The sequence below is a fragment of the Zonotrichia albicollis genome, chromosome 3 (assembly GCF_047830755.1).
Source record: "Zonotrichia albicollis isolate bZonAlb1 chromosome 3, bZonAlb1.hap1, whole genome shotgun sequence".
In the NCBI taxonomy this organism is placed as follows: Eukaryota; Metazoa; Chordata; class Aves; order Passeriformes; family Passerellidae; genus Zonotrichia; species Zonotrichia albicollis.
In genome coordinates, this window is record NC_133821.1 from 16,063,872 (window position 1) to 16,088,711 (window position 24,840).

General features: G+C 40.0%; 1 protein-coding gene across 6 annotated transcripts in view; it reads left to right on the forward strand.

The window, feature by feature from the left end:
* Positions 1-5,169: 5,169 nt before the first annotated feature.
* Positions 5,170-24,840, forward strand: part of KIF16B (kinesin family member 16B) — a 146,885-nt gene continuing 127,214 nt past the window's right edge. For 4 of the 6 annotated variants that reach the window (XR_012579414.1, XM_074536845.1, XM_074536846.1 and 1 more), the window contains exons 1-3: positions 5,170-5,332; positions 21,582-21,651; positions 22,583-22,696. Coding sequence is in view for 5 of the 6 variants with exons in the window: in XM_074536845.1 (XP_074392946.1) it covers positions 5,286-5,332; positions 21,582-21,651; positions 22,583-22,696 (231 nt within the window). In the remaining variant the exon portion in view is untranslated. The remainder of the gene's footprint in view (positions 5,333-21,581; positions 21,652-22,582; positions 22,697-24,840) is intronic. The other 2 variants (XM_074536848.1, XM_074536847.1) reach the window with 1 other exon arrangement.

Sequence of the window (24,840 nt, forward strand, 5' to 3'; positions counted from 1 at the left end):
TCAGAAGGGCCTGAATGGAAGACTCAGCATCACCCATTACTAGTGAGGTCCAGCCTTTCATCCATCTTGTGTGCCTGGGACCTGTTTTGCAGTCCCAGGAAAGGTTGATGAGTGCCCGAAGGTGTTTCTGAATGTGCAGGTGCATTGCAAGGGCCCAGATAAGAGCGGGAAGGAAAGGCAGGAGGAGGTGGTCACAAGTCAGCCCAGTGCAGCACTTCTTGTCTTCTTGTGAGCAGGCTGGAGTGTCGCAGACATTTCTTCATAGAAATCCTTTCTTTGGGATTTGTCCATCTTCTGGGAAGCAAAGGGCCCCAGAAGAAGAATGTAAACAAATTGTTATCGGCTGTTGTGAGATGTGGCAGGTGATCCTGTGATTGGCTCATTTTGCATGTTTCCAACTAAGGGCCAATCACAGGAGCCGCTCAGGGGAGATTCCTTGAACACAGAACTTTGTTATTCATTCCTTCTATTCTATTCTTGGCATAGCTGCTCTCTGCAAGCTCTCTCTTTATTCTTTTTAGTATAGTTATAATGTATTATATATCTTATATCAATAAATCAAGCCTTCTGATCAAGAAACAAGATTCTCGTCCTTCTCTCACCACAGTGACCGTCTAAGGTCATTGCAATACTGGAGATCCACAGCAGCTCCACAGATCCCACCTTTGAGTCTGAAGATAATTTCTACTGCAGGTGGAACTTGCTTTCTGGACTTCTAGTGAGGGGTAGCAGAGATTTTTTTTTTTTGTGACAATGCAAGGAAAATCAGTTGAAATGCTTTATTAATTTTATCTGAATCACAGGTTATTAAAGACATACCAAAGGAGCAGAGGAGTATTTGGGAATGCATGTGTCTTGAGTTTGGTTAGGATTTGGGTTTGTCATTCTGCCAGGTGTTTCAGAGTGTAAAACATTTAGAATTTAGAAACTGACAGCTGTATTTTTCACCAGGTTTTTAAAGAAAAGAGGTTGAGGTGCTTTGTGTGGGTATGTATATTTACATACCTTTATTTTGGTTTTTTTTTGCGGGGGGGCTGTCTACTTTGACCTTGTCTTGGGGTGATTTTATGATGGTTCTCTATTCACTAATCATCTGCTCCATGCCCAGAAATGGTTGTGGTGGCTTTGAGGTGGCTCTGGGGACGGACATTGAGCTTGGGGCTCTGGTGGGGTTTTTCCGAAAGCCTCACACCTGAGCGTGCTGGGTGCAGTTGGGACCAGCAGCACTTTGTTGCTTAGCTAGCTTGGTTTTTTGTTAGCTCAGGCAAGAAGGGTTTTTTTCCTTTTCCCTGTTTTTTTTCCTTGAACTGTTTGGTTTGGTTTTGTTTTGAGATCAGAATCGATGGAAGAAGCATTGGTCATGGACCACTGGAGACCCAAGAAACTGCTTGGCCCTGCCTGGCCTCAGACAAGCTGACCCAGCCCAAGAAAGGACCCTAAATCCAGCAGCTTCACCTGCTGTGAAGAGGAGACCAACATCAGAGATTCACCAGGTTCCCATCTGTGTTTTCCCTGAACCGCTGCATGAACATTTTTCTTCCCTGAGATAGAAGCTGCTGCCATTTTGTTCTTCCCTGCCATGTGGCCAGCCTTTATTTTTCTTTTCCCTGGCAGTTTAGGTTTCCTTTTGTTGTGATGTGGAGTAAAGTTCTGACAATTCACTATTCAGCATTTATTCTTTTTTTCCCCCATGCTGTGTGGGCACTTGGTCAATAAATGATTCGGTTGTTTTCACTTTCATCCACTACCACTCATTTCTGATCCGTGGGAAGAGATTGCTGAAACCCTTTTCTTTAGAGAAAACACTCATTCCAGAGCATTTTCTCCTAAACTGAGACCGATCTATGTCTAGAAGGCTCAAAAATAATCCTTTCTGACAAGTTTTGTAGAAGCCAGACTGAGAACAGAGTGACTTTCCTACAGCCTCAATCCTTAGAACATCCACTGAGCAGCTTAACCACAGGAAACAGCTTAACCCTGGGAAAGCAGCCTTCCTTTGAGTCCTCCTCTTGTAAAACTCACTTGACCCTGACTGAAATGGCAGATGGTGTGTAATAATTTCGTGGGGAAGACAGAACCATTGAGAGCTTCAAGCAAACTCATTGTTGAGCCCAGGGGGAGGAGTAAGAAAGAGGAACACTCAGTGCTGGCTACATCCCATGGACAAGGCTTCATCCACACTGCTGCACCAAACCAGGTTGGGTTTTACTCTCCACAGAATGCACACAGCATTCATGTCCTGGCCTGGTGAAGGAAAGAACTTTCTGAAGTAGCAAAGCGTGGAGAATTTTAGGAGGATGGGAAAGCCTGGGGATTTTTTACTGCTTTATGCCACGTGCATTGTGGATGCCTTAGCTGGTCCAGCTCCAATGGGCACTCATTCTGGAGGTGGAAAAGTGTTTTCTCTGAGTGTGGAGAAGCTCATGTGCCCTTGATGGCTAAATGTCTCAGAACACAGCACGTGGACATGTATTTACTGAACAAGGTGTATTTCTTCAAAAGCTTTGCTAAGCAGAAACAGGGAAAGCACAACTGTTTGGGAGGAGTTATTAGATGCTCTAGAGCTTAAGCTACATTTTGGTTGGCTTTCCTAGAAGCCATGTGTAGCTTTTACCATTGCTTTTATTCTTTTATCTATTAAGCATCTGTGTACATCTTTTTTACAGGTGTACATCTTTTTACAGATGTATATGTATGCTTTATACATGCATCTATCTTTTTCTTATACATTTTTAAACTTACTTTTATATTTTTCTAATGTGTTTTTGCTATTCCTTGTCAGTTTACTGCACATCTCCCAGAGTCCTCTATGAAGTTTCCAAAAGGTTTTAATCAGTTTGCCCAGTGCATTGGTGGAGGTTCCTCTGCCTGGATGTTTGGCTGCTGCAGTGTGTCAGCTCTCTAGGGTGACTCAGTCCTTGGCTGATTTTTAAGGAAATATTGCTCCTTCTGTGATTTCCCAACACTCCTGTTGTTTCGCTCCCACTGTAACACCTCTCTGACATGGCAGAGCTGATCCCTTCCTCCTGTCATCTCTGGTACACAACACTCTCACACTGCTGCCAAAACTTCTGGCTTGCCTCTCTTTCCCTTGGAGTTTATCTCAGCAACACAAGCTGTCTCCCTCCTTGCATCTTTACCCTGTGTTTGTCCTTACACATCACTGAAAATCTCAGGAAAAATCCACATTACAAATTCACTACTTTCTTTTCCATCTCCAAAACTTCAGAAGAGTTTTTAATCTCTGACTCGCAGGTCAGAGGTCCTGTCTGGCTGTTGAAAGCCTCCTGGATCTCCAGCAATGTGCTCTGCTCTCTCCCTCTCTCACTTTTTGTTCCTTTCTCTGTCTTTCCAATATGGACCTATATTTCTTCCTTCTTCTTCTAAGCTGCTGCACCAGTTAGACTTTAACTCCTTGCACCTTCTTGTTCTCATTCCTCCTGTTTCTTGAGAAAATTGAACATATAATAGTTTCTGGTTTGCTATAAAATCACTCCTTGAACTTGACCTTTCTATTCAAAGGTCACCTTGTCTCTCAGTTGATCTGTGCACTGCTGGGGACTGGGGACATCACTTTTATGCCTTCTTTCTTCATCCTCTCCTTTCTCCAGTCCCATGGCATCTCTTTTTGTCCTGGATTTCAGCTGTCATTCAGTGCTTGATAGCCTTCCACCCCATCCTCTTTGACCACCTCCACCAGTCAATCATCCTCTAAATTTCTTCCGTCCTGGCTGTGTTTCTCTGACCCTGGTTCATTCCTGCACACCTCTGGACTGTAAGCATGGGGTCTTTCTGTCTCTCACTTCCCCTATCCTGCTCTCCTCCTTTTCCCAGGTCAGGTTGTTAATCTGTGAGCCTTGATGGGGTGGTTGAACTGGGTGCTCTTCAGAGGTCCCTTCCAATCCTAGTAATTCTATGATATATGCAGAAACATATAGATACATATAGATGTAAAAGACAGATAGATACAAAGATAAATAGAAATATACAGCTATCTTCCCGATCTATAGATAGAGGTACATATAATATATATATATGTGTGTGTATATATATTATATAATATATATGCTCTCTATATGAAATATATATACCATTATATAAAATATATATAATGTTTTATATTATATATAATATATATATTATAATATATATGCTCTCTATATTAAATATATCTATAACACTATATATAAAAATTCTCTCTGTGTATAATGGGGAGTTATATAAATATAAATTAAATTCTAAAAATATATAAATATACATATATATTAAAAATATACATATATAAAAATATACATACAGAGGGCTGTATATGTATACATATATGTGTATATATGTATATATGCATATATGTACATATATGCACTTGGTTATATATGCACATATATGCATATGTGCATATATAACCAAGTGATTTCCATATATAACCCAAGAGATTGTAGCCAGGTGAGAGATGACCCCTTTAGGGTCTGAAGCCACAGCAGAGGAGGCTCATGTTGGACTTCAGGAAGTTTCTTCACAGAAGGAGTGATTAGACAGGGGAGTCACTGTCCCTGGAAGTGTTTCGGGAAAGATTGGACATGCCCTGGTCTAGCTAACACAATGGTGTTTAGACAAAGGTTGGACTCGATGATCTCAGAGGTCTTTTTCAAACTAATTGAACCTGTGATATATGTATGTGCATATATATATATATATATGACTATATATATATATACACACACACACATATGTATCTATATATATATGTATCTATGTATATATATAATATACGTACATATATAATATACGTACATATATAATATATGTACATATATATGACTATATATGTATGTATACATATGTGTATATATGATATATGTGCATATATATGACTATATGTATGTATATGTATGAACGTGTGTGTATATATGTATGTGTATATATATATGTGCGCATATATATATATATATATATATATATATATATATATGCATGTATAGAAGCATACACTCCTCCAATAAATAAATATACCGCGGTGGGTAGTCCTATGGAGAAATTCCTATACACCCACCCACAGTTCCTATTTCTGCTTCTCCTCTCAAAGCTCCTCCTCCTCCTCCTTCCCCGCCCCAGCGCGGCCGGGATCACCAACGGCGAGGAGCGTTTTGTCCCTGCGCGGCCGCCGTAGGGCGCGCCGGGGCAGGCTGGCGGTCGCCATAGCGACCGGGCCTAGGCTGGGGGCGGCCTCGCTCGGTGGCGGCGGGCGGGCGGTGCCGAGGGACGGCCCGGGCTGGCCGGGATGAGCCATGGCCTCCGTCAAGGTGGCCGTGCGAGTGCGGCCAATGAACCGCAGGTGAGTGTGAGGCCGCCGCGGAGCCGGTGTCGCTGACGAGGGGTGAACACCGTGTCCCGGCTCCGTGTCCCGGCGGTGACAGCCGCACCGGGGGAGGAGCTGTGCCGGGAGTTCGGGGGCTTTGCCGGGAATTCGGGGGCTCCCGGAGCTCGGCCGAGCCGTTCTGGCCGGCAGGAGCGGCTGCTGGAGCTCTTCTCCTTCAACCGGGGAGGTTGGGAAGTGGCTCCCTGTGGAGCGGAGAGCAGCGGGTCCTCGACTGGGAAGTTACTTTGGTCCTTCTGCATTGCTCTGGTCCTTCTGTAATGACGGAAAAGTTTCTCTGGTGAAGATAGAAAACTCTGAGAGGAGGGACCTGCCAGGGATGTATAGTCCGGCTTCTAAAATGTGAAAGAAACCTACTTTGTCTGGCAACAGCAGCCTTTTCTACCTGCTTGAGAGAGAGAGATTGTTATCTAGTTCATTTAGAGCCATCATGATTAAAAGTTATCAGCTTATGCTCGAAATATGTATATCTATCTATCTATATATATACATATCTATATATCTACATATAACTATATATCTATATATCTCTATATATATAAAAGCCAGGCAGTCTGCTGCATTTACTGTATGGACAGGAGTTCATCACCCAGTTCTTGAGATGTGCCTGGGAAATAAACACCATTTTCTTTCATGAAATATGAGCATAATATACACGACAGAGTTAATGGTTTAATTTAGGAACAATACGTGGAAAACTGTCTGATTCTACTGCCAGTGCTCTTCCTCTTCCCTTGTTCTGAATTTGTGTAGCCAGTTCAAAAGAAAAGTGGTTTAAAGCCCAGGCAGCCCATCAGGCTCCTGCTGTTCCTCTCATTTGATGTGATTCAGGTGTTTAAAACACACAATTTGTCACATTCTGAAAGCTGCTCCCTATCTTGTTGTTTTCAGTGAGGGAAAGACAAATCTTAGGAGAATAGAGCTGATGAAGGTAGGAAGGGGAACATATTGCAGGTTGGTTTTGAATAATTTAGGTGGTTGAAGGTCTGGGTTGGCGAATAATTTTGTCACACCCTTTTGCTTCCCTCTGCCCTCTCCCTCAGGTCTAACCATGTGATTCTTAAAAAATTTAAAAATTATTCTATATTTACACTCTACTTTTCCTTCAAGAACCTCTGACAACAGTTAGCATAGGTCTTCAGGGTGTTAATAAGACTTGTTATGTTCAATGTTTTGGTAGCATGGAGAAGTTTTGCAGGAGGAGTGCACCTGTGATCTGCTGAGAGACAAAAGAGACAGGAATGGAAAGCACATGGCAGAAGAGAGGGGTGGTAATTGTGACAGGCAGTGGAAACACAGACCTGTGAGTGTAAATTTGCAAGTGTTGTGGTAAAGGAATATCACACAAAGACTCATGGTGACTCTGTTGCATGTAGGAGGATGACTTGGATGGGATTGGATCTGAGCATACCAAGAAAATGATGGAAATGGTTTGTGGCACAATGGAAAAGGGCACACCTGAGAGCAGGGCAGACAGAGCTGCGTGTGGTGCAAGGGGCAAGCTGAGAAAATGGTTTTTGTCACAGCTCTGTGGCAGCAGGCAGCTTGCTCTGAAAACTGGTGTGTGACCATGCAAACTGTGAAGAACCTACCAGTTTAAGCTGCTGAAACCTTGGAGTTTATGGGATGCTGTTGGGTGTTTATGAAACATTATAAGGAAGCTGGATTTAGTGCCCTGGGATGTTGCTTTTAAGTATTGATTTTTTTTAGAGGCACTGTTGGTGTTTGGTGTGGGACCCAGCACTGGAGTCACTGCTGTTCCTCTCTGTCAGTCACTGCTGGACTTAGGCTGGGTTTTGTAAAACCCTAATCCTAGGCCTGGGAGGATGCAGTAGCTTTTCTTTGCAGTAGGAAAGGCATGCTGAACTGCAAGCCAGGAGCAGTAATCTTGTTTTTCTCAGTGATTTCTCAGAATTGTTAAGAGTTGGAAGTGGCCTCTGGAGATATCTAGTGCAGCCCCCTGCCAAGGCAGGGGCACCTTGGCAAGTGTTCCCTTGCCTGTCTTCTCTCAGCTCTGCTCCCTTTGCCGTTTTGGGTGCCTGGAGAATTTTACAGAGGAAAGGCCTTTCTGCCTATTCAAAGGATCTTTATAGCCAGGTGTTCCTTCTCCAGCACCACATTTCAAAATCCTTACCATGATGCTGTATGGAGTTAATTTAGTTAAATATGCTTTGGTTTGTTTGAAGTTTAATAATACAGTGCAGCTCATTTTATGAGTCATTTTTAATTAGAGAAGGCCCAGTTGATGAATGGTTATAGGAAGACTCCTGCACTAAGGAGCAGTTGCACTGTGTGGGGTCACAGCACTGCTAATTGTGTGCTAAGCCATGACCAAGGATTTTGGAATGAAACATGATGGGGAGAGGGTTGTTTAAGGATTATTTACTGTTCTGTTGCCTAGCTAACAAACCTTTTTGCTTTGATTTACTTTTAGTCTTCATTTTCTCTGACTTGACCTGTTAAGTCCTTCACCATTTAAGTCCTTAACCATTCTTGGAGTCACATCCCAAATTGTGTTACACTGAAATATTTTGATTCTATCTCTGCCTAATATAATGGAAGTATGTCTAATGGCTTTACAGTTACTGCTATGAAACCAGTTGTAGTATGAGCTTAGAAAGTTACTTGGTGAGTCTCCATCTGTCACTTGTTTTCCCTCATTCACCACTGAATTGCCATGACAGCTCTTAAGTCTGTGCTTGTAGCTGTAAGTTTCTGTAAAGGCAGCAAAAAACCTTCAGCTGGCTGAAGTCTTGGTTTTTGTCATTGGATAGAAGGGGGGTGAGCTTGGGTGTTTGGTATATTTTGCTTTGGTAAAGTAATGGATTTGGACACCATCACTTCTAAGGTTCATTTTCCAACACAGTCACTAGAAACATTCCTAAGATGGGATTGTTGAGAAGTGTAATTGGCTTTGAGGCACTTTTTGCTCTCATACTGAACAGATGTCTGTGGGTGACTGGTTACTAGTCACTGTCTTCTGCATAGTGTCATATCTGGGATCCTGATAGGCCCCACCTAATTCTGGCTCTCTATTTTTTATTATGCATAGCATCTGCACAGTTCAAATAAATGCACTGCTTTATTTTCATCTCTTCAGTCTTTAAAAAAGAGAGAATAGTATTTTCTTGCTTCCATTTTGTGTCATGTTTCTTCTTTACGTAAACGCAAATCTAATTAATGTTCCAGGAAGCCACTTTTATACTTTTATCAGTGTCTTGGTTTGAGACAATTTAAAGAAGAAGATGCTGGAACGAGTTATCTCCTTTATGATTCCAATAATTTCTATCCACCAATAAGAAATGAATACTAATAGAGGATAGTTAAAAAACCATGGTTTATTTACAAACAGGTTGCCAACAGGTAGGAAAAAAAGTAAACAACTGCTAAATATCAAACTGCTAGACCTCACCACCCCACTGGAATGTGAAAAATGCCAATCACTTGTTTTTAAAATTTTAAAAGTTTAACAGTAATAGAATGGTTATAAAAATAGTAATACAATTAGAGTAATTAAAATTTGGACAATTTGAATTAAGACAATATGAGACATAAAAACAAAGAGTTATGGACAGGCTGGGTAACTTTTTCTGGGCAAAATAAGCCCATGTTAACAGAGGATTAACCCTTAAAAGCAACAGCCTGTTGCATATTCATACACCTCATACAGGATGCATAAATTCCATTCAAACACAGGATTCTGTCTGGTCAGTGTCAGCTGCTTCCTCTGAATCCTGACAGCATCCTCTGCCTGAGTGAGGCAGGAAGAAGTTCATTTCTCCTGATAATGGAGCAATAAATTCTCTTTCTCTGAAGGATTTAGGTGTCCCATTATAGTAAAATCTATGTATTGTATAGTTGTTCTAAATGGGCTGCAGCTGTGATGTCCCTAATTGGGCAGCAGCTGTGGCTAATGAAGATAACTGAGATAAAAGGGGTGGGCTGGCTGGTCAAGGAGAGCCTTGGAGGAGCCCTGATGAAGAAGCAGGAACAACAGTGCTGGGAAGAGCTGTGTGTGAGAAAACCACCCTGAAGGAGCGGGACTCTAGAAATGTGATAACAACAATATGAATATAACATCCTGTGGCTGCTCAGTGCCAGTCCTTTCTTTAGAAAAAAAGTATCTTACATAGCATTGTTTCTATTTTAACATTTTGTTATAACCTAAAACTATATTTAACACACTACTTAAGAAAAGAAGAAAAATAAAGCTTTAGCTTGAGCAAAAATCGAACCATGTGTGAAGCAGACACCACGCTCTGCAGAGCCATCAACTTGGGTGGGCAGCTTTTAAAAATGCCCACTCCAAAAGCCAACTTCCTAAAACCCCCAATGCCAACTTCCTAAAATCCCAAACCCCAACTTCCTAACTCCCCCATCCCACTGAGATTCCCGGCTGCAGGGTCCTAAAGACCCAGGAACAGATGGATGAATGTAGATATATGTATAGAAGCATACACTCCTCCAATAAATAAATAAATGCACCACCCACCGTGGTATATTTATTTATTGGAGGAGTGTATGCTCCTCAGGTGGTTACAGGGTACATTATTGTGGAGGGGTAGAATGTAAGAAAATAAAGAAAGTGCAGAAGGTAATCTCACACCTGAGGAGTTGCAGCTGTACCAATCACCAAAGATTGGGAACAGGCCACAGCTGTGTCCCATAATGATGAGTGCTACAAAAGAGTGGGTTGGCTGGGTGAGGAGAGAGTTGGAGTTTGTTGGCTGTGCTGTGAAGAAGAAGGAGTCAGTGCTGTGAGGAGCTGCCCATGAGAAATCACCGAGAAGGTAAGGGACTTTTGAAATAAGATTACAACACTTTATCATTATGAATCACCCCAAGACAGTCATTTAAATAAAACCATCTAAAATATGCCAAATAAGAAAAACTGTTTTGATATTTAGCAAAGGATATGTCAACTTGATTCTTCTAAATACTGCCACTAAATTCCTGCGGCTCTCAATTTCTTACACCTGATAGCTCTGTTCTGTTTGGCTTTTAACTCATGAAGTGATTGAGGGATGCAAGCTTTTTCAGATTTTTATCCTGTTTCCTCCGTTTCTTGTATTTGCATAAACTAATTATTGTGTTTAATTGGGTGAACAAACTAAATGAGGGTTATGTGCTGTCCTTACCTGCAGAGTTGCAGCTGACATCAGAAGATGGGTCTGCACTGTGATAAGTTTTTCTCTGTGCTTACCCAGTGCTCTCAGCATTTTTAGATGTTCATTTAAATGAGTTGCCTAGACTTTTTCACAGCTCTCTTCTCACTGCCAGTATAATGAAATAGAAATTCTAATTTGGTTTCATGTTTAAGTGATCAGGTTTTTTTCCCCTGCATGTACACACTCCAGAAGTGACCAGTGGCAGGAGTACCCTCAGACACTGTAGTGCTCCATGTGGTTATGCAGCCATTCACAATTATGGCATGAGGATTAAAAGGTTTTCTATTTGGTGGTGGGGAGACAGAGGAAGTGTGTTCTATTGCATAGAGACAGCTTTTGAGGGACTCTGGGATTTGTTTGGGTTAAAATCTGATACACAAATCCACAAACACCGTCTGTATGATTATTCATTAGATGTGAGGTTGGCCCTCTTGAATAAGTTCTGGGTTACACCTGTGAGTCTGAGCAACTCCTCTGCAGGCAGAGTACCTTGGGAAATCTACAACCAATATCTTATCTTTAAAACTATCTGCTTGCACAGTCCAGGCTGTCCTATCAACAGCAGAGTTTTCAATGGCTCAAGCAATGAGCCATTAATAGAGCATTGCAAAAGAGAGATAAAAAAAATCTGTTTTGTTTCACAAGGAACTTGTGACTGGAGTGTTTTTGTAGTAGGAAAAAGAAATAAACAGGTAAACAGGGAAAACAGGGAAGAGCCAGCTGAATTCTTTGTTTCCATTCTAAATGTTTACAAGTATTTTAGGTAGCAACTTGCTGGGAGTATGAAATTTATAATTAAATAGCCATGCTTTTTAGAATTGAGAAGAGAAGCAAAAAACATGCATGGAAAATGTATTATAAGATTGTCAATGCAGGGAAGAGGGAATGAATTGGTGTTTCAAATTAGAAATTTTTAAGTATGAGTTACTGTATATTTTTCATTTTCAAGTTACTGTGTACATTTTTAATTTTCATAAGCTTATAAAGAGGGAGTGTTTTGACAAAATATGTATAACATTAATGTATCACAGGTGAAATGAGAAATGCTGGAGTGATTAGAAGGAAAGACACTCATAGCAAAATACCATATCTGTCTCTGAAGAGATAGCCAGACACTCACTGCTGGTTGTTGCTCTGTAGAGGTGTCCAGAGTGATCTCAGATAACAGAACTCACAGCTTAGAAATGGCCAAGTGTTGCAATACTGTCACTTTCTGAACTACTGTACCGATAAGGATAAGCCTTTTATCAGCAAGCTGAGTCTGCTATTTCCTGTGGTAACTGTTTGAACTTCCATTTTAATAATGGTGCTCGATTCATAATCATGTACAATTCCTCTACTATGGAAAGGAGCTGAAAGATCCTTAAGCATAGGGTGAGGCTCTGGTGTGCCTGGGGTGAATGTATATCTATCTTGCCTCTGCCTTTTTATGTGGTTGAGTTTGAATCCAGTAAAAATTTACTTTGATGCTGAGTTGGCAAGATGAACTAACTGTTCCGAATGCGGCTTTTTTACGTTGCCTCATTTTGTGTTCAGAACCTTGAACATATTTCATAACCTGTGGCAGATTTTTCCTTTTTTTTAGAGTAGAAACATCTCTCCCTGAAATTAAGCTTATAATATAAATTATTGTGTATTATGTAATATAAATTAAGCTGTGCATACATGTTCATGTGAGTCCCTTGATCAGTGTGCTGCTGCTGTTGTTGGCACTGGATCAGTGCCATAAGGATGTAGACTGATCCAAGCTCTTGGATCATGTAAAGTTAGTACTGAGAGTGCTTCAAGTCTGAAAGAAAAAGTGTTCTTAGTTTTGTAAGACACATCAAGAAATGTTTTCACTTTCTGTCTTTCACCTCTTCAAAAGGAATGAACTGTAGGAAGAATTTTATTCTACAGTATGGTCATCAATCTTCTAGGATAGGTCCTGTACCACAGGGAGGAGCAGAGGGATGAACACCAGCCTGACAATGTCCATGTCATCTCTCCTTAATAATCCCTACCTGGTGCTTGTTCAGCTGTGGGTTACACAGTGGGGAATCTGACCTGTGTCCTACCCATGATTTTTGTGTGGCCACATGTTCAAGATGTAAAACTTGAGAGTAAAGAGGGGTGAGCAGGACATGCAGATGTGCCTGTTCTGCAGGGACTGTTGCTCCCTGGTTTTGGTGGTACTTGATGTCAGACATGGTGACAATGTGTTATTTGAGAACAGATATCAGCAATAAATTATGACATAAACATTTGTGATTAGGAAAAAATGCTCTCAAGGATTATAAAAGTCTCAGAGATGGTAGTTGGGCTGCTGTTGCTGCTGCCTGTAGTTCTGGAATGAAGATGCAATTGAATGTGCTAGGAATCATAGATCCTGTATATTGTGAGGGGCTTTAAATGGTATCTAGACAGATCATATATTTGAGAAAGGGTGTAGTAAGCTGAGTTATAAAGCTGTAGACAGACCATTAAAAATGAGGAAAAGTTGGAGAACCTGCTCTTGAAGCAACAACTTGCTCACAGCAGAGCATTGACTCAAAGGACTAGAAAATTAAAACAAAACCCAAAAAAACCCAGAGCCTAGTGACCTCACAGAAAAGTGCTGGTTGTCATATATAAGAATAAGAGCTGTCAGAAATCTTACCATCAATACATTTTAAGGCTTTTTTTTTTTTTTTTTTTGGTGTAAGAGTAGTAAATAGTGGTATCTAAATAGTTCAGATCTGTTTAAGTAGGAGTGGAAAAAGCAGTTGGGGGGTGAGGAAAAAAGCACCCAAGTTATTTTACTCAGGAGTTTAAGGAGAACATTGCAGGTATAAAGCAGAACAGATGCTCTTCTGAAGGGCATAAATTGAAGGTGGTCTAACCATGTGTTTGGTAAGGGGTGATAAAATGCAGGACTGGACAGCTGGGTTAAGGAGCAGGGTCTGAGGAGAGTGGGCTTTGCTAAAATAAGAAATTAAGTCAAATAGAGAAGCCATCAGCAGGGATAAGAGGTGACTGGGAGTTTGGATGCCACAGGTCAGGATATTCTAGAGAAACTTGTTGGACTCTCCTTAGGCTTTTCCACAAATGTCAGTAGTGCTCAAGGGAGCTGGAACTTAGGGGTTAGAGAAATTTAGGGAGCTGAAAGTTCCAGGCTTAGCACTAGGGGATGCCAGCACTCTCTGGTGTTAGTTTCTCTACAGTTTCTCACCTGTGCTGCAGTACATGGTCTTTGAATGTTAGTGACTTGTTTTCCTCCTCTTTTTATGCCCTTTCTCTCAGTGGTTAATTTTTGAAGGTTTTCTGCTTAGAAGCATTGGATCTGAACTTAGGAGTGTGCTGCACTCTCAGTGTAATCCTTGTTTGCAAATACAGAGCCAAGCACTGAAACTGTGGTTGGTGCTTCCCCCAGCAAGGAAATGTCTCCTAAAATCCTGTTTCTGGAACCTCATCTGAATTAAAATGGAAAATATCAACAAAAATGATGGGAGTCCTTGATTCAAAGAATATCAAGCTGCCTGTATACTCTGTGTTATAACTACCAGGATAGGTTAGGAGATGCAACTCTAAATGTATTTTCAGGGCTTAAATGCTGAAAAGAGAAATGAAATACTTAGTTATGGCTCCTTCTAAATATCTCTGGAGTAATGGAATGAAGCTAATAATGGATCAGCTTAAACAGTATCTAAGGAATTACTGCTGGTGAGATAGTGCAGGTTGTGTAAGGATCTCCTGAGGCTCAGGCAGTTGGATAGAGCTAATACCTTTTAAGAAAGTCATTAGAGGAAATCTTGCTTCAATGGGAAGGTAAGACTAGACCTGGCTGACTGTTAAGCAGCTCCTGTGCTTGCCATTCTATCTCACACCTCCTCTTCAGTGGTTGTTGCACAGCTTTATACACAGAAGTGAGGATAAATGGGGTGTGCAGTCTTTAAAATTGGATCTTGCTCTTTTCATGTAGCAAAGAAGATGGATCAGGAGGGAGGGTTCCCAAGTGCAGAGCTTTGTCCTTGTGTTGGTGAGCAGCAAAACTGGAGCAGAGTTGTGTAGCCACATTTCTCTTCACAGAGAAAAGCAAGGCACAACTTCCCAAGAATATTTCTGGGATTCACATTCTCTGAACCTCAGAGAAAGAAAAGACAATTCTTATCTCATTTACTGCTCCTGTGGTGTTCACAAGTGGAATGCACTGTGGAAGATTATTTATCCTGAAGGGAATTGGTAATTGGGTTTTGATGTGTTTTGATTCACTGACCAATTGAATCCAGGTGTGTGTTGGGACTGTCACTGACAGTGACAAGAGGTTGTGCAGTGAAGCGCAGTTGGGTGCTTGGCAGATTCAGTTTAGATGTAATGTAATATAGATGTAATACAATATAGAATAATATAGTATAATTAATTAATTAGCCTCCTTATAATTTCTCATGGATGTCAGGCAAAAAATATCTCTCATAGACTTGTCCTGCAGAAGAAGCTCCAAGGAGTTTCAGCCAAGCATTGGACTCCCAGTAAGTGAAGAGTGAATAGCTGGGAGTGACAGTTCATTTTCCACAAACCCCCAGAGGTCAGGAAGCCCACTTGGAGCATCTGCTTACATGTGCTTATTCTTCTGTCCTCTTGAGTGCTTTAATGCAAACACTTCAGAAGTTTTGCAAGCCTGTGGATTTGTCACAATCGTTACCTTGTTTAGTTTGTCTCCCTCCATAGAGTTAAAGAACAAAGACCTTCCCGTGCCGGTGGGGCTGGAGCACAGTGGTAGCATGGACACATGTGGGGCAGTGTCTTTAGACTGGCATCATGTACAGTGTGCAATCCCCAAAACTTTCTGGTCTTCAACATTTTGAACTTAAAAGCCTGGTTTTAGAATAGTCCAAGTCCTTTATTTTAGTATTATCAAACACATTGCCAGGTTATGTATGCATGTTATATCACTGAAATGATGAACAAGAAAATACCTTTAACTCCTGCTTCTTGTTGAGATTTCCCTGAGATAGCAAAAAAATAGGTAAGTCTCTCTGAATTGTAGCTTTCCTGAGGAATTGAAGTAAGAGAAAAGTGAGTCTGTTTGTTTTTCAGGCTTTGTTTATTTGAAATTAGGAGTAGTTATGAAATAAATGGGATTAGCACTCAGCTCTTCTAACCTAACTGAGCCCTTGGACTTGAAAGACACTTAGAAATCTGAGTGTCTGAAAGGCAGGTGTTATTGGTGAGAGCAGCTGATTGAAGAGAAAACTACTCTGTTTTGCAGAGGCCATGAGTACAAAGCCAGGGTTATTTACTGAGAGAGGGTTTTTCAGAGTTATTTAACAAAAGGAGTGCATAGATGGCACTCAGCATCTTAATTGCTGATGGGTTGAAGTTCTTATTGTTGATGAGTCAGATACTTCAAATATTAGCTTCATGAAGACTCTTCTCCAAAGAGTTTGTACTGTAAATACAAAGCAATAGTGAGATACAGAAACTTGGAGTGCACTCATAATTTTTCTGTATGCTTATACATTGGAAAGATATTTGTACTCAGATAACTGAACTCATTTATTGTTCAGTTCAGATTGTTTCTGTGTGTCTCAGTAAAGGAAAAAAATGACAGTAGAAAAGCCTTATGGATTCCTTGAGGAGCTAAAAGAGCCATGAAGTCAGGCTCTCAATTTTTTCTCCTGTGAATTTCGAATTTGCAGCCTTCCTGTCCCAGAAGACAAGGGCACTGCAGGGCAATTGTGAATTTCTGATCATGTTGTGCTGTACACAAGAGGTTAAGATAACACTGTCTTTGACTTGGGATTGCAGAGCTAAAAGAACAAATTGGAGGAAAAAAGATATTAAAAACAAGTGCACAAAGCATCACGTGGGCTGAAATCCAGGAGTCCCATTACCTTCATAGGGGTATAATAGTGACAACAGAATTCCAGAATGGCATTCATATCAACGGTTGTGTTTGAGGTTATATTTTATGTTGCTTCTGCCAAAGATGGGCTTTTGCTACATTTCCTTAAAGGCTGCTATCAGAAATGTGTAAGAAGAGGGTTCACATGTCTTAAAACTTTAGCTGTGCAGCACTAGTTCCCACTGGTGAGACCATTACTCAACCTGATCAGTATGCAGGCAAAGCAGGAAAGTTGCTGTTGAGGTAGTCTTCTACTTGAATATTCAACTTTTACCAGATTATTGGGAGATCATGGTGCATGTAGATACAATAACTTTAAGTTAGCTGCTGCTTATGATTAAAAAATTTGCATGTGTGGCCACTCACCAGTTGTGATCAGAGTTCTTGGAAGGTGGAGCTACCTAAAATATTCTGTTGTGTTTGTGGGGTGTTCTGTGGCAGGAAGGAATGATGAATCTGACTCCATGTTCTCAGAAGGCTAATTTTATTATTTTATAATACTATATTATATTAAAGAATACTATACTAAAGAATACAGAAAAGATACTTACAGAAGGCTAACAAGATAATAATAAGAACTTGTGACTCTTTTCCAGAGTCCCAACACAGTTTTACCTTGATTGGCCATTGAGTTAAAAGAATTTACAGCAGAAACTAATGAAACAATCTCCAAACACATTCTAAAGAAGCAAAACACAAGAGAAGCAAATTAGATAATTGTGGGTTTTTTTTTTTTTTTTTTTTTTTTTTTTTTTTTTTTTGTGAGGCTTCTCACCTTCCCAGGAGAAAAATCCTGGGCAAAGGGATTTTTCCAGAAAATGTGAATACCACAGTACTATTACAAAAAAATTAAGAAGCAGGTCAGCTACATGATTTAATATAGTGATCAATCTGTATGTGTTACTGTGAGTGTGCAGAGTTTTCCCAAGAACACTGGATATCATTTGACAGAAGACAGCACAAAGACACCTGTATGTTCATATTTTAGGAGCATTACTGCAATATATGAAACTGCTGGTTTTCAGTGTTGCTGGTAAAATTTATTCTTATGGCTGAGAGTGTTTAATCTAGGCTGTCCTTCATACTAGAACCAATATATGTGTACTAGTATAGACTTAGAGATTATTTCTGTTTCATGTCATATACAAGATTTCCCTTGTGTCTGCATTCTCTGTCACTGGATTTATTGTTCTGGTTTCAACTGCACAGTGGACAAAGCCTTGGGACTAGCAGAACTTTCTTTTAATTCTTTTAAAATTTTGCCATTTAAAAAAAAAACAATAGAAGGGAATGGGAGTATCATCATAAATCTGCACAAGCAAATGTTCATCACAGAGAACCCTATGGCCATACAAAACGTGCTTTATGACAAAATTCTCTCTTTTAAAGTACCAAATAGGTGCAGAGTTTCTGTTTCTTACTGAGACAAATGCAATCTGATCATAAGGAAGCTGTTTCTTTTCATTTCAATCCCCAGGAGGTTTTTCTTCTGTTTTCTTGTCTGGCTGGAAGTGAGGTGAAACTGAGGAGCTGGCACAGCTCATCTGTCAGCCAGCTCGGGCTCATTTAGGGCTTTGGGATCTGCTGACTGCTGTCAGCTGGGTTTGACAGCATAGTAAAGGTCTTGAAGATAATGAAGATGTGCTGTCAGAGAAAATGGGCAGCTGTCAAGAGTTCCAGAGCCCTCCTGAACAAGGGGAGGCTGCCACCCTTATCAGCTGTCACTGGTGCCCTGAGGGCTCCTCTCAAACCGAGCCTGAAGCACTTCTGACTGCACTTGTCCTGCTTGGTGTGCAATTTACAGGTGTTAACTTTAACATGTTCATGTAACATGGCTTCAACCATTTAATTATGGCCTTGGAGCCATATTAGTCATGACTTGGAGATCAGGATTTGGAGAGATTCATTCAGCTTTTTGCTGTGTTGGTCTCAGGGAGCTTAGGAAATGCTGTGCTATTGCCCTGCTGTGATTTCCCCCCCTCCCCATTGCTCTTTCCTCCTGCAGTTAATTGCTGCATGACTGGCTGAATTGAGCAATACTAGAGGGGTAATTGCAGCACCGGGCTGGTGAATTTTCAGGTGTCTGTGCCAAGAAACTTGCCTGCATGATCACTTCGTCATTTGGTTTGGAGCCAGGGGATCACGGGTTGTAAATTCCCGTCCCTTGTGATCCTGGAGCTCCACGTGGTGCATGGAGGAGCAGTGAGAACATCCTGGAGGCTGTCCCTGAGCGCTGCTGTGTGAGCAGATTTGGCTCAGGAGGAAGCAGGATTGCTTAAACTATCAAAGCCTTAATTGTGAACCTGTTTTGGCAGCTGGTCTCTTTGTATTATTTTGTGATGGAGGCTGGAATTTGCAGGGGCAGAGTGTTTGGTTAGTGGCTGAAGCTCTCTCTGGATGAGGTCGGGCAGGTGGTTCCTGTGGATGCTGGTGGAGCTGCTGGAGGGTTCTCCCAGCCCTGAAGGTTACCCAGCACTGCAGCACAGCTGTTTGCAGCCTGAACCTCATCTTGGGGTGACTTCGTCATGCTGGTGTCCCCATCATCTGCCTTTTTGCTCAGAAATTGGTTTTACAGCTTTAAGCTAGGCTCAGAGAGAGAAGGACTGGGATTTTTTTATGCTGTGTTCAAAACACCGAGATAAGAGTTCAGCTTTCTCTGAGCTCATGGCAGTGCTCTCTGAGTTCTCTGCTGCAGAGAGAGAAACAGGAATTTTCTTGCTTTTTTGTTGGTTTTGCTTGTTATCTATGGCAATAAAGGTTTTTCCAGAATTGTTTTTTATGGAACTGTGAAAAATTCTCATTGTGAGTACTTTGCTTGGTGAATAGTTTTTTCCACATTTCTCTAAGGAGATCATCTGCCAGACTGGTTGGGGAGGGGCAGCTGAATCCTGCCCTTTAGAGGAAACAAATCTGTTTCAAACCTTTAACTAAGGTGGAACTTGCAATGAAAACTTTTTGTTCATGACTTGGCCCTGATGAGCTGCATTAAATGAGAGCCTGGAAATCACTGTCATCAAGCAAGAAATTGTTTTTTATGAGATGCTCTTAAACTCTGTATGTGTACAATAAATTATATGCAGCTGTCTCATATTAAAATGAAGCTTCCGTGTTTGATTCCTGTTAATTTTTTCTTCCACTTCTTTCAGATTGGTTTATTTATTCTGATCCTAGTATTCCTGTTTTAGGTCTTCCTCTCATTACCCCTTCTCCTTCAAGAATGCAAAATTCTATTTATGAATTGTATTATTGGCTAGTGCTTTCCAAGGTACTTTTTTAAAACTTTGAAATCCTCATTCTCTAACAATGTTTAATAATATTATCACAAAATTAATTACTTTAGGCTTCTCAGAATTTTGTGTAGTTCATATATGGGTGTTAGATTTTAAATGTTTTGTACCATTATTCCATTACTGAGTAGCTTTAGCAGAGCAATATGGAGAGCTGGCTAGATCTGAGAAAGCAAGGACTGACATACTTTATTTTCCCTTAAACATGAAGAAATAAAAATAAAAAAGCAATAATTCTGGACCAAAGTTCTTCCTGCTCTAGAGTCCTTACAGACTTCCTAGAGGAAGCAATTACAGTTTGCATTTGAAACAATTTTTTATAGTAGGATTGACCATTTAATTGGGCCAAATTACTTGTTACACCTTTGCTGAGCAAATAGCAGACAGGTGGTGGAGGGTGTGGAAGAAGCAGGATGGCTGGGAGCCATCCATGGGCTGCATTACTGCAGTGCCAAGATCTATTTCCTGCAAAAAAGTACCACTGGACACTTTTCCCATTTCCCTGTTTGTTATCTGTAGTTGTATTTTAGTGTTTCAGTATCTTAAGTCTAGATCTAGTAATCATAAGACATGTCTCAAAGTTTTCCATGGTAGATCTAAATTCAATTGTATAATTAATGCTGTAATTATTACAATTTTCTCTTTCATTAGCTCTAGAAAATAACCTAATGTGTTGATATTTACTTAAGCATTTTTATTTACCTAATCTTTATTCATTAAGGTAGATTTTAAAATGGATTTTGCTTTTCTTTACTATTTCTTCTGGAAAACTGAATATGAACAGAGTAGCTGGAGGGCAGAGACTTGGCTCATCTAGTGTACCACAAAGAAGAAAAAACACCAAAATCCTGACCTTGGTTGTTCTGTAATTGGGAAGAAGTTTCTTTTGCATTTTGTGCTGGTGCAAGTGAATATCCAGCAGTGTGAAGCAGCACTTTATTGCTTTAAAGCCCTCTGCTTTGCTCTGCACTGGCCAGGCACACCAGGTGACTTTGCAGATGACTGTGGGACAGGTGTGTCAACATTTGAAGAGGAGGTTTTGTGTGCTGTGCATCTTTCCCTCGTGGCGCTTTTTCCCTGTGCATGTTTTCATTAGCACAGGAGGTGCTGAGCTCCAGGCTGTCGTTCAGGAGCAGCCTGTATTGCTCTCATGACTAACAATGGTGAAATTGCACCTCTGGCAGCAGGTTGGTACATGCTGGGTTTAGACACCAAGCTCACAGTTTTTTGTGGTATTTTTGAAAACAGTCAGAAACCATTGTGAAATAAATGCAAGTGCATGAAAACACTTCTTTGGAACTGGAATATTTCCTTCCTGGCATCTTTGTGCTTTAGGAAGCCACAAACCTGTGTAATTCTTTGTTGGTAGTACAGCCTCTCTCCTGTGCTGCTGTGATGCATCAGAACTCAAACCACAGGTTTGGTACCTTATCTCTAAAAGAGTTTCAAAATACTAAGTTTAAACATTCAGTCCCTGTTAGCTAGACTATATGGATAATTGGGAACTGCTACTCCTGGAATGTTGGTGAGAAGCTGGGGCTTGCATTGTTGTGTTCAGATTTGCCCTTCCTTAGAGCCATGCATTTGACTGAACTGGGTTTTGGATTAGAGTACTTCCAATTAAGAACAAACCACTTAATTGACTTGCAGAGTTAAATTTCTGAAATGGGTTTCCTCACACTTCTGCTCTGTTTCTGGATGAAGGAATTTGGAGGCAAGTGCTCCAAATATATGCCACAGAAGTAAATAAACACTGGGCACAAGAATTAAAAAATAAAATAAAAGTTAATTAATCTGAGAATTGACTGTGGCAAGCTGATGGGTGGAAATATGACTCTGGATAACTGTGGTATGTTTTATTTAACCTACTCAAATATGGTTTTTTTCAGGGAGAAAGATCTTAATGCAAAGTTTATTATTTCAATGGAAAAAAATAAAACAACAATCACAAACTTAAAGGTGAGTAAACACAATTTAGAAAAGGAAATTGTAACTCAATAGCTGCCAAAATATGACTGGACAAAATAGTGATGCTTGCTGTGGTCAATGGCCCCTAGTTGTTAAAATTCAGTGTTAAAGTAATGTTTTGGGGAAACCAGGTTACACTGTTATTGCTGCACTGTGGTTTTCTGAAGATCAGTCTGTTGGCTCTAGCTCATCATTTCTTCAAAGGTTTATCACTCAGATCATTACTTAGCTGGGAGATGAAAGCCAACAATAGAATAGAGGTGTGTTTCTGATAGCTATTAAATCTCTGCTTCATCTGTAAAAGTCTTCTGAAATTGCCATGAAAATGAACCAAACCCAGAGCACCCATCCCTTGCTGTAACCTTTTGATGGTATATTTTAACATTTCTCTCAGCAAGAGAAGCCATGTGCAGCAAATTGGTTTTTGCAGGATATTTTCTCATGACTAATATATGAAAAGGAGTTTCAGTGTGTAGTTTTGCTGAAGTGTCAGCTCTCATGTCTTGAGCATGATGATTGCCTTAAACAGCAGGTATGTCACATCTTTTAATTATGACTCCATGGTGAAGTGCTGTTCCTGGTGCAAACATCTCTGTGGCTCCTGTAAATTATATGTGGAGGATAATCCCTGATTATAATAACAGCATATATGGACCCATTTAACCTAGCCGAAGTATTGTGACAAAAATGTGCTGTGGGGTTAGAAGCAGTAAGCTAAAATTCAGATAATTCCTGCTGTGCTGCTTTATGAGGTGGCTGCCCTTCCTAATTTTGTCAGTGTTGTTGGAATCATAATCTCACCTGTCATACATTTCTAAATGTGTGTAGCATTATGTTAGATTTGCATTCTGACTATTGTCAAATGTTTTCAATTACTTCATCAGGATGTGTTGTACCAGCTCTGTTTTCTTTTTTTTAATAGATACCAGAGGGTGCTACTGGAGACACAGGACGAGAAAGAACAAAAACATTTACTTATGACTTTTCCTATTTCTCAGCAGACAGTAAAAGTCCCAACTTTGTTTGTCAAGAAATGGTAGGATTTCTGATGTTAATAATTGATCTTTTTCCTTTCCCTTTTTTTTGTCTTGGAAGCATTCCATGAAAATTCTTTCCATTGAAAGTGCATCTTCTGTAATTCAGAAATTTTCTAGATATCTGGAGAGTTTGAATTTTGCTTTGTTCTTTTATTTTTAAACTTATCTAACAGTGTAAGTGGTATGCTTTCTAAAACAGCAGGCTGAATGCCTTCTTTCAAGTTCTTTTTTCTGATTGGTGTTGTATAAGGTCAAGTTGGAAAACATCTCTAAGCGCTGAAATTGGTTTTGAAAAGCTTTTAGAAACAAAAAAAAAGCTTTTGAGAAACAAGCTTTAATTCACTTAGAAACAATCTTACCTGGTTGAAGTATGGTGTGAATTTTTTTCCTTGGTCCAAAAGCCTTGATAAACATTGAAGAAGATTCTTTTTTTCCTCCTTCCTTGAGTATTCACCTTAGGAAAGGACAAAACAGTTTTTCTTTCTGCATAGTCAGAACAGAAGATTAAACTTGGAGCTGTAGGTGTTATTCAGATAAACAGATCCTTTATGACTTTGCATTTCATGGGAATGTTGAAATTTTTTGGTTCTTTCCCACTCCCTAATAAATTTATTAATTGAATCTCAAGTAAGTTGTGATTTTGATGCTGTAAGCTTCAACTGAGAGTAGTTCTTTCCCCTTAAAATAATGCAACAGTTGACTGACTATCCTGTAAGCCAGCTGGGTCCATACCTTCTTGGTATGTGTCCCATCTGCTCAGGAGCCCTTGAAATCAGGGATGCTGTAATGGCCAATCCTAAAAAGCCTCACAATTAAAACTAGTCATAAGAAACAGTAAGCTGAAGCCATTTTTAAATATTTGTGAGAATGACAAGTTTTGCCATTATATATATATAAAATGACTATAATTGATGGGGAATTTAGACTTGGTATTTTTCATTTAACCATCAGGGTAAGTGATAAATCCTTTTATATTCTGAATACTTCTTTTATTTCAGTGAGATATTAGGGTTTGATAATGTATATTCTTAAACTTTCTGGATTGTTGTTTCTTGATGATATTCTTTTAAGTTATATTTTTATTGCTGTTTTTTGAAATACTAGGAAACATACATTTTATCTGGCCATCAATGTAGAAATATCCTAATTACTGTGGCAAATTGAAGTAGTAATGTATTTGAGACTAATGATTTGAACCTGCTATTCTAGTGAATGGTTTTAGGCAGGTGTTTCACGCCGTGTGGCTTTGCTAGAATTTTAGCAAATGCTTTAAATTAACTGACTCAATTATTTATTTTTAACTAAAGCAGCTTTGATAATGTATTTTTCTGTTCTGATTCTAAATGAAGCTTCTTGTCATGCACCAGTTGTGACTTAAATTTATGGATATTTAATTCTTGGATCTTCTAGTTTCCTGCCTTTAGATCCTTCTGGAAAGCTGTGTTAGACAAGACCACCTAAGAGAAACCCCAGGAAGAGATTCATGGTGTTAGTAGGCTCTTGCTGTTACAGTGCAGGTTATTTCCAGAATCCAAATTTTGCTGTGAAACAAGTTAATTCTTGTCAAAACAACCATTTACAAAGTAAATTTGAATGCATACAAATAGATATCCAGGTTGTAGTCTATATTGATGTTCAGTTTCCACCTATAAGTGATAAGTTCCCCTTTCCCAAGCTTTTCCTTCTGGAGCCATTTACCTGTTTCAGAGTGGGTCAGGTGGAGTCAAGATTATTATAACTTGCCCATGTCAGGAGTCTATAGAAACAAAAATAAATTAAAATGCCTGTATACTGATGGCTGCAGCAGCCTTGAGCAATGAGTTTTAAAGCTGTGAGTTTTATGATTGGTAATGATAGGATAAATCATAAATTTGGCTTCAATGTGTGTGTTCAGTACTGTGCTGTTAAGGTGTATTCCACAGCCTTGGACACCTCCTGTATCTGGGCTGGCAGGAGTGTGGACTTCTCTTGCTCAGCTACAAAAATATTGTTTGTCAGGTGGTGTTTTAATTACACTGTGTGCAGTGCTTCAAAAACAAAAGGAGTTTTTAAACTATACAAGTGCAAGTCCTAAACATGCACTGCACAATGGACTGTTTTGTTTTTGTCAATGATTTGATATTTAATTGAAGGCTTTGTAGTT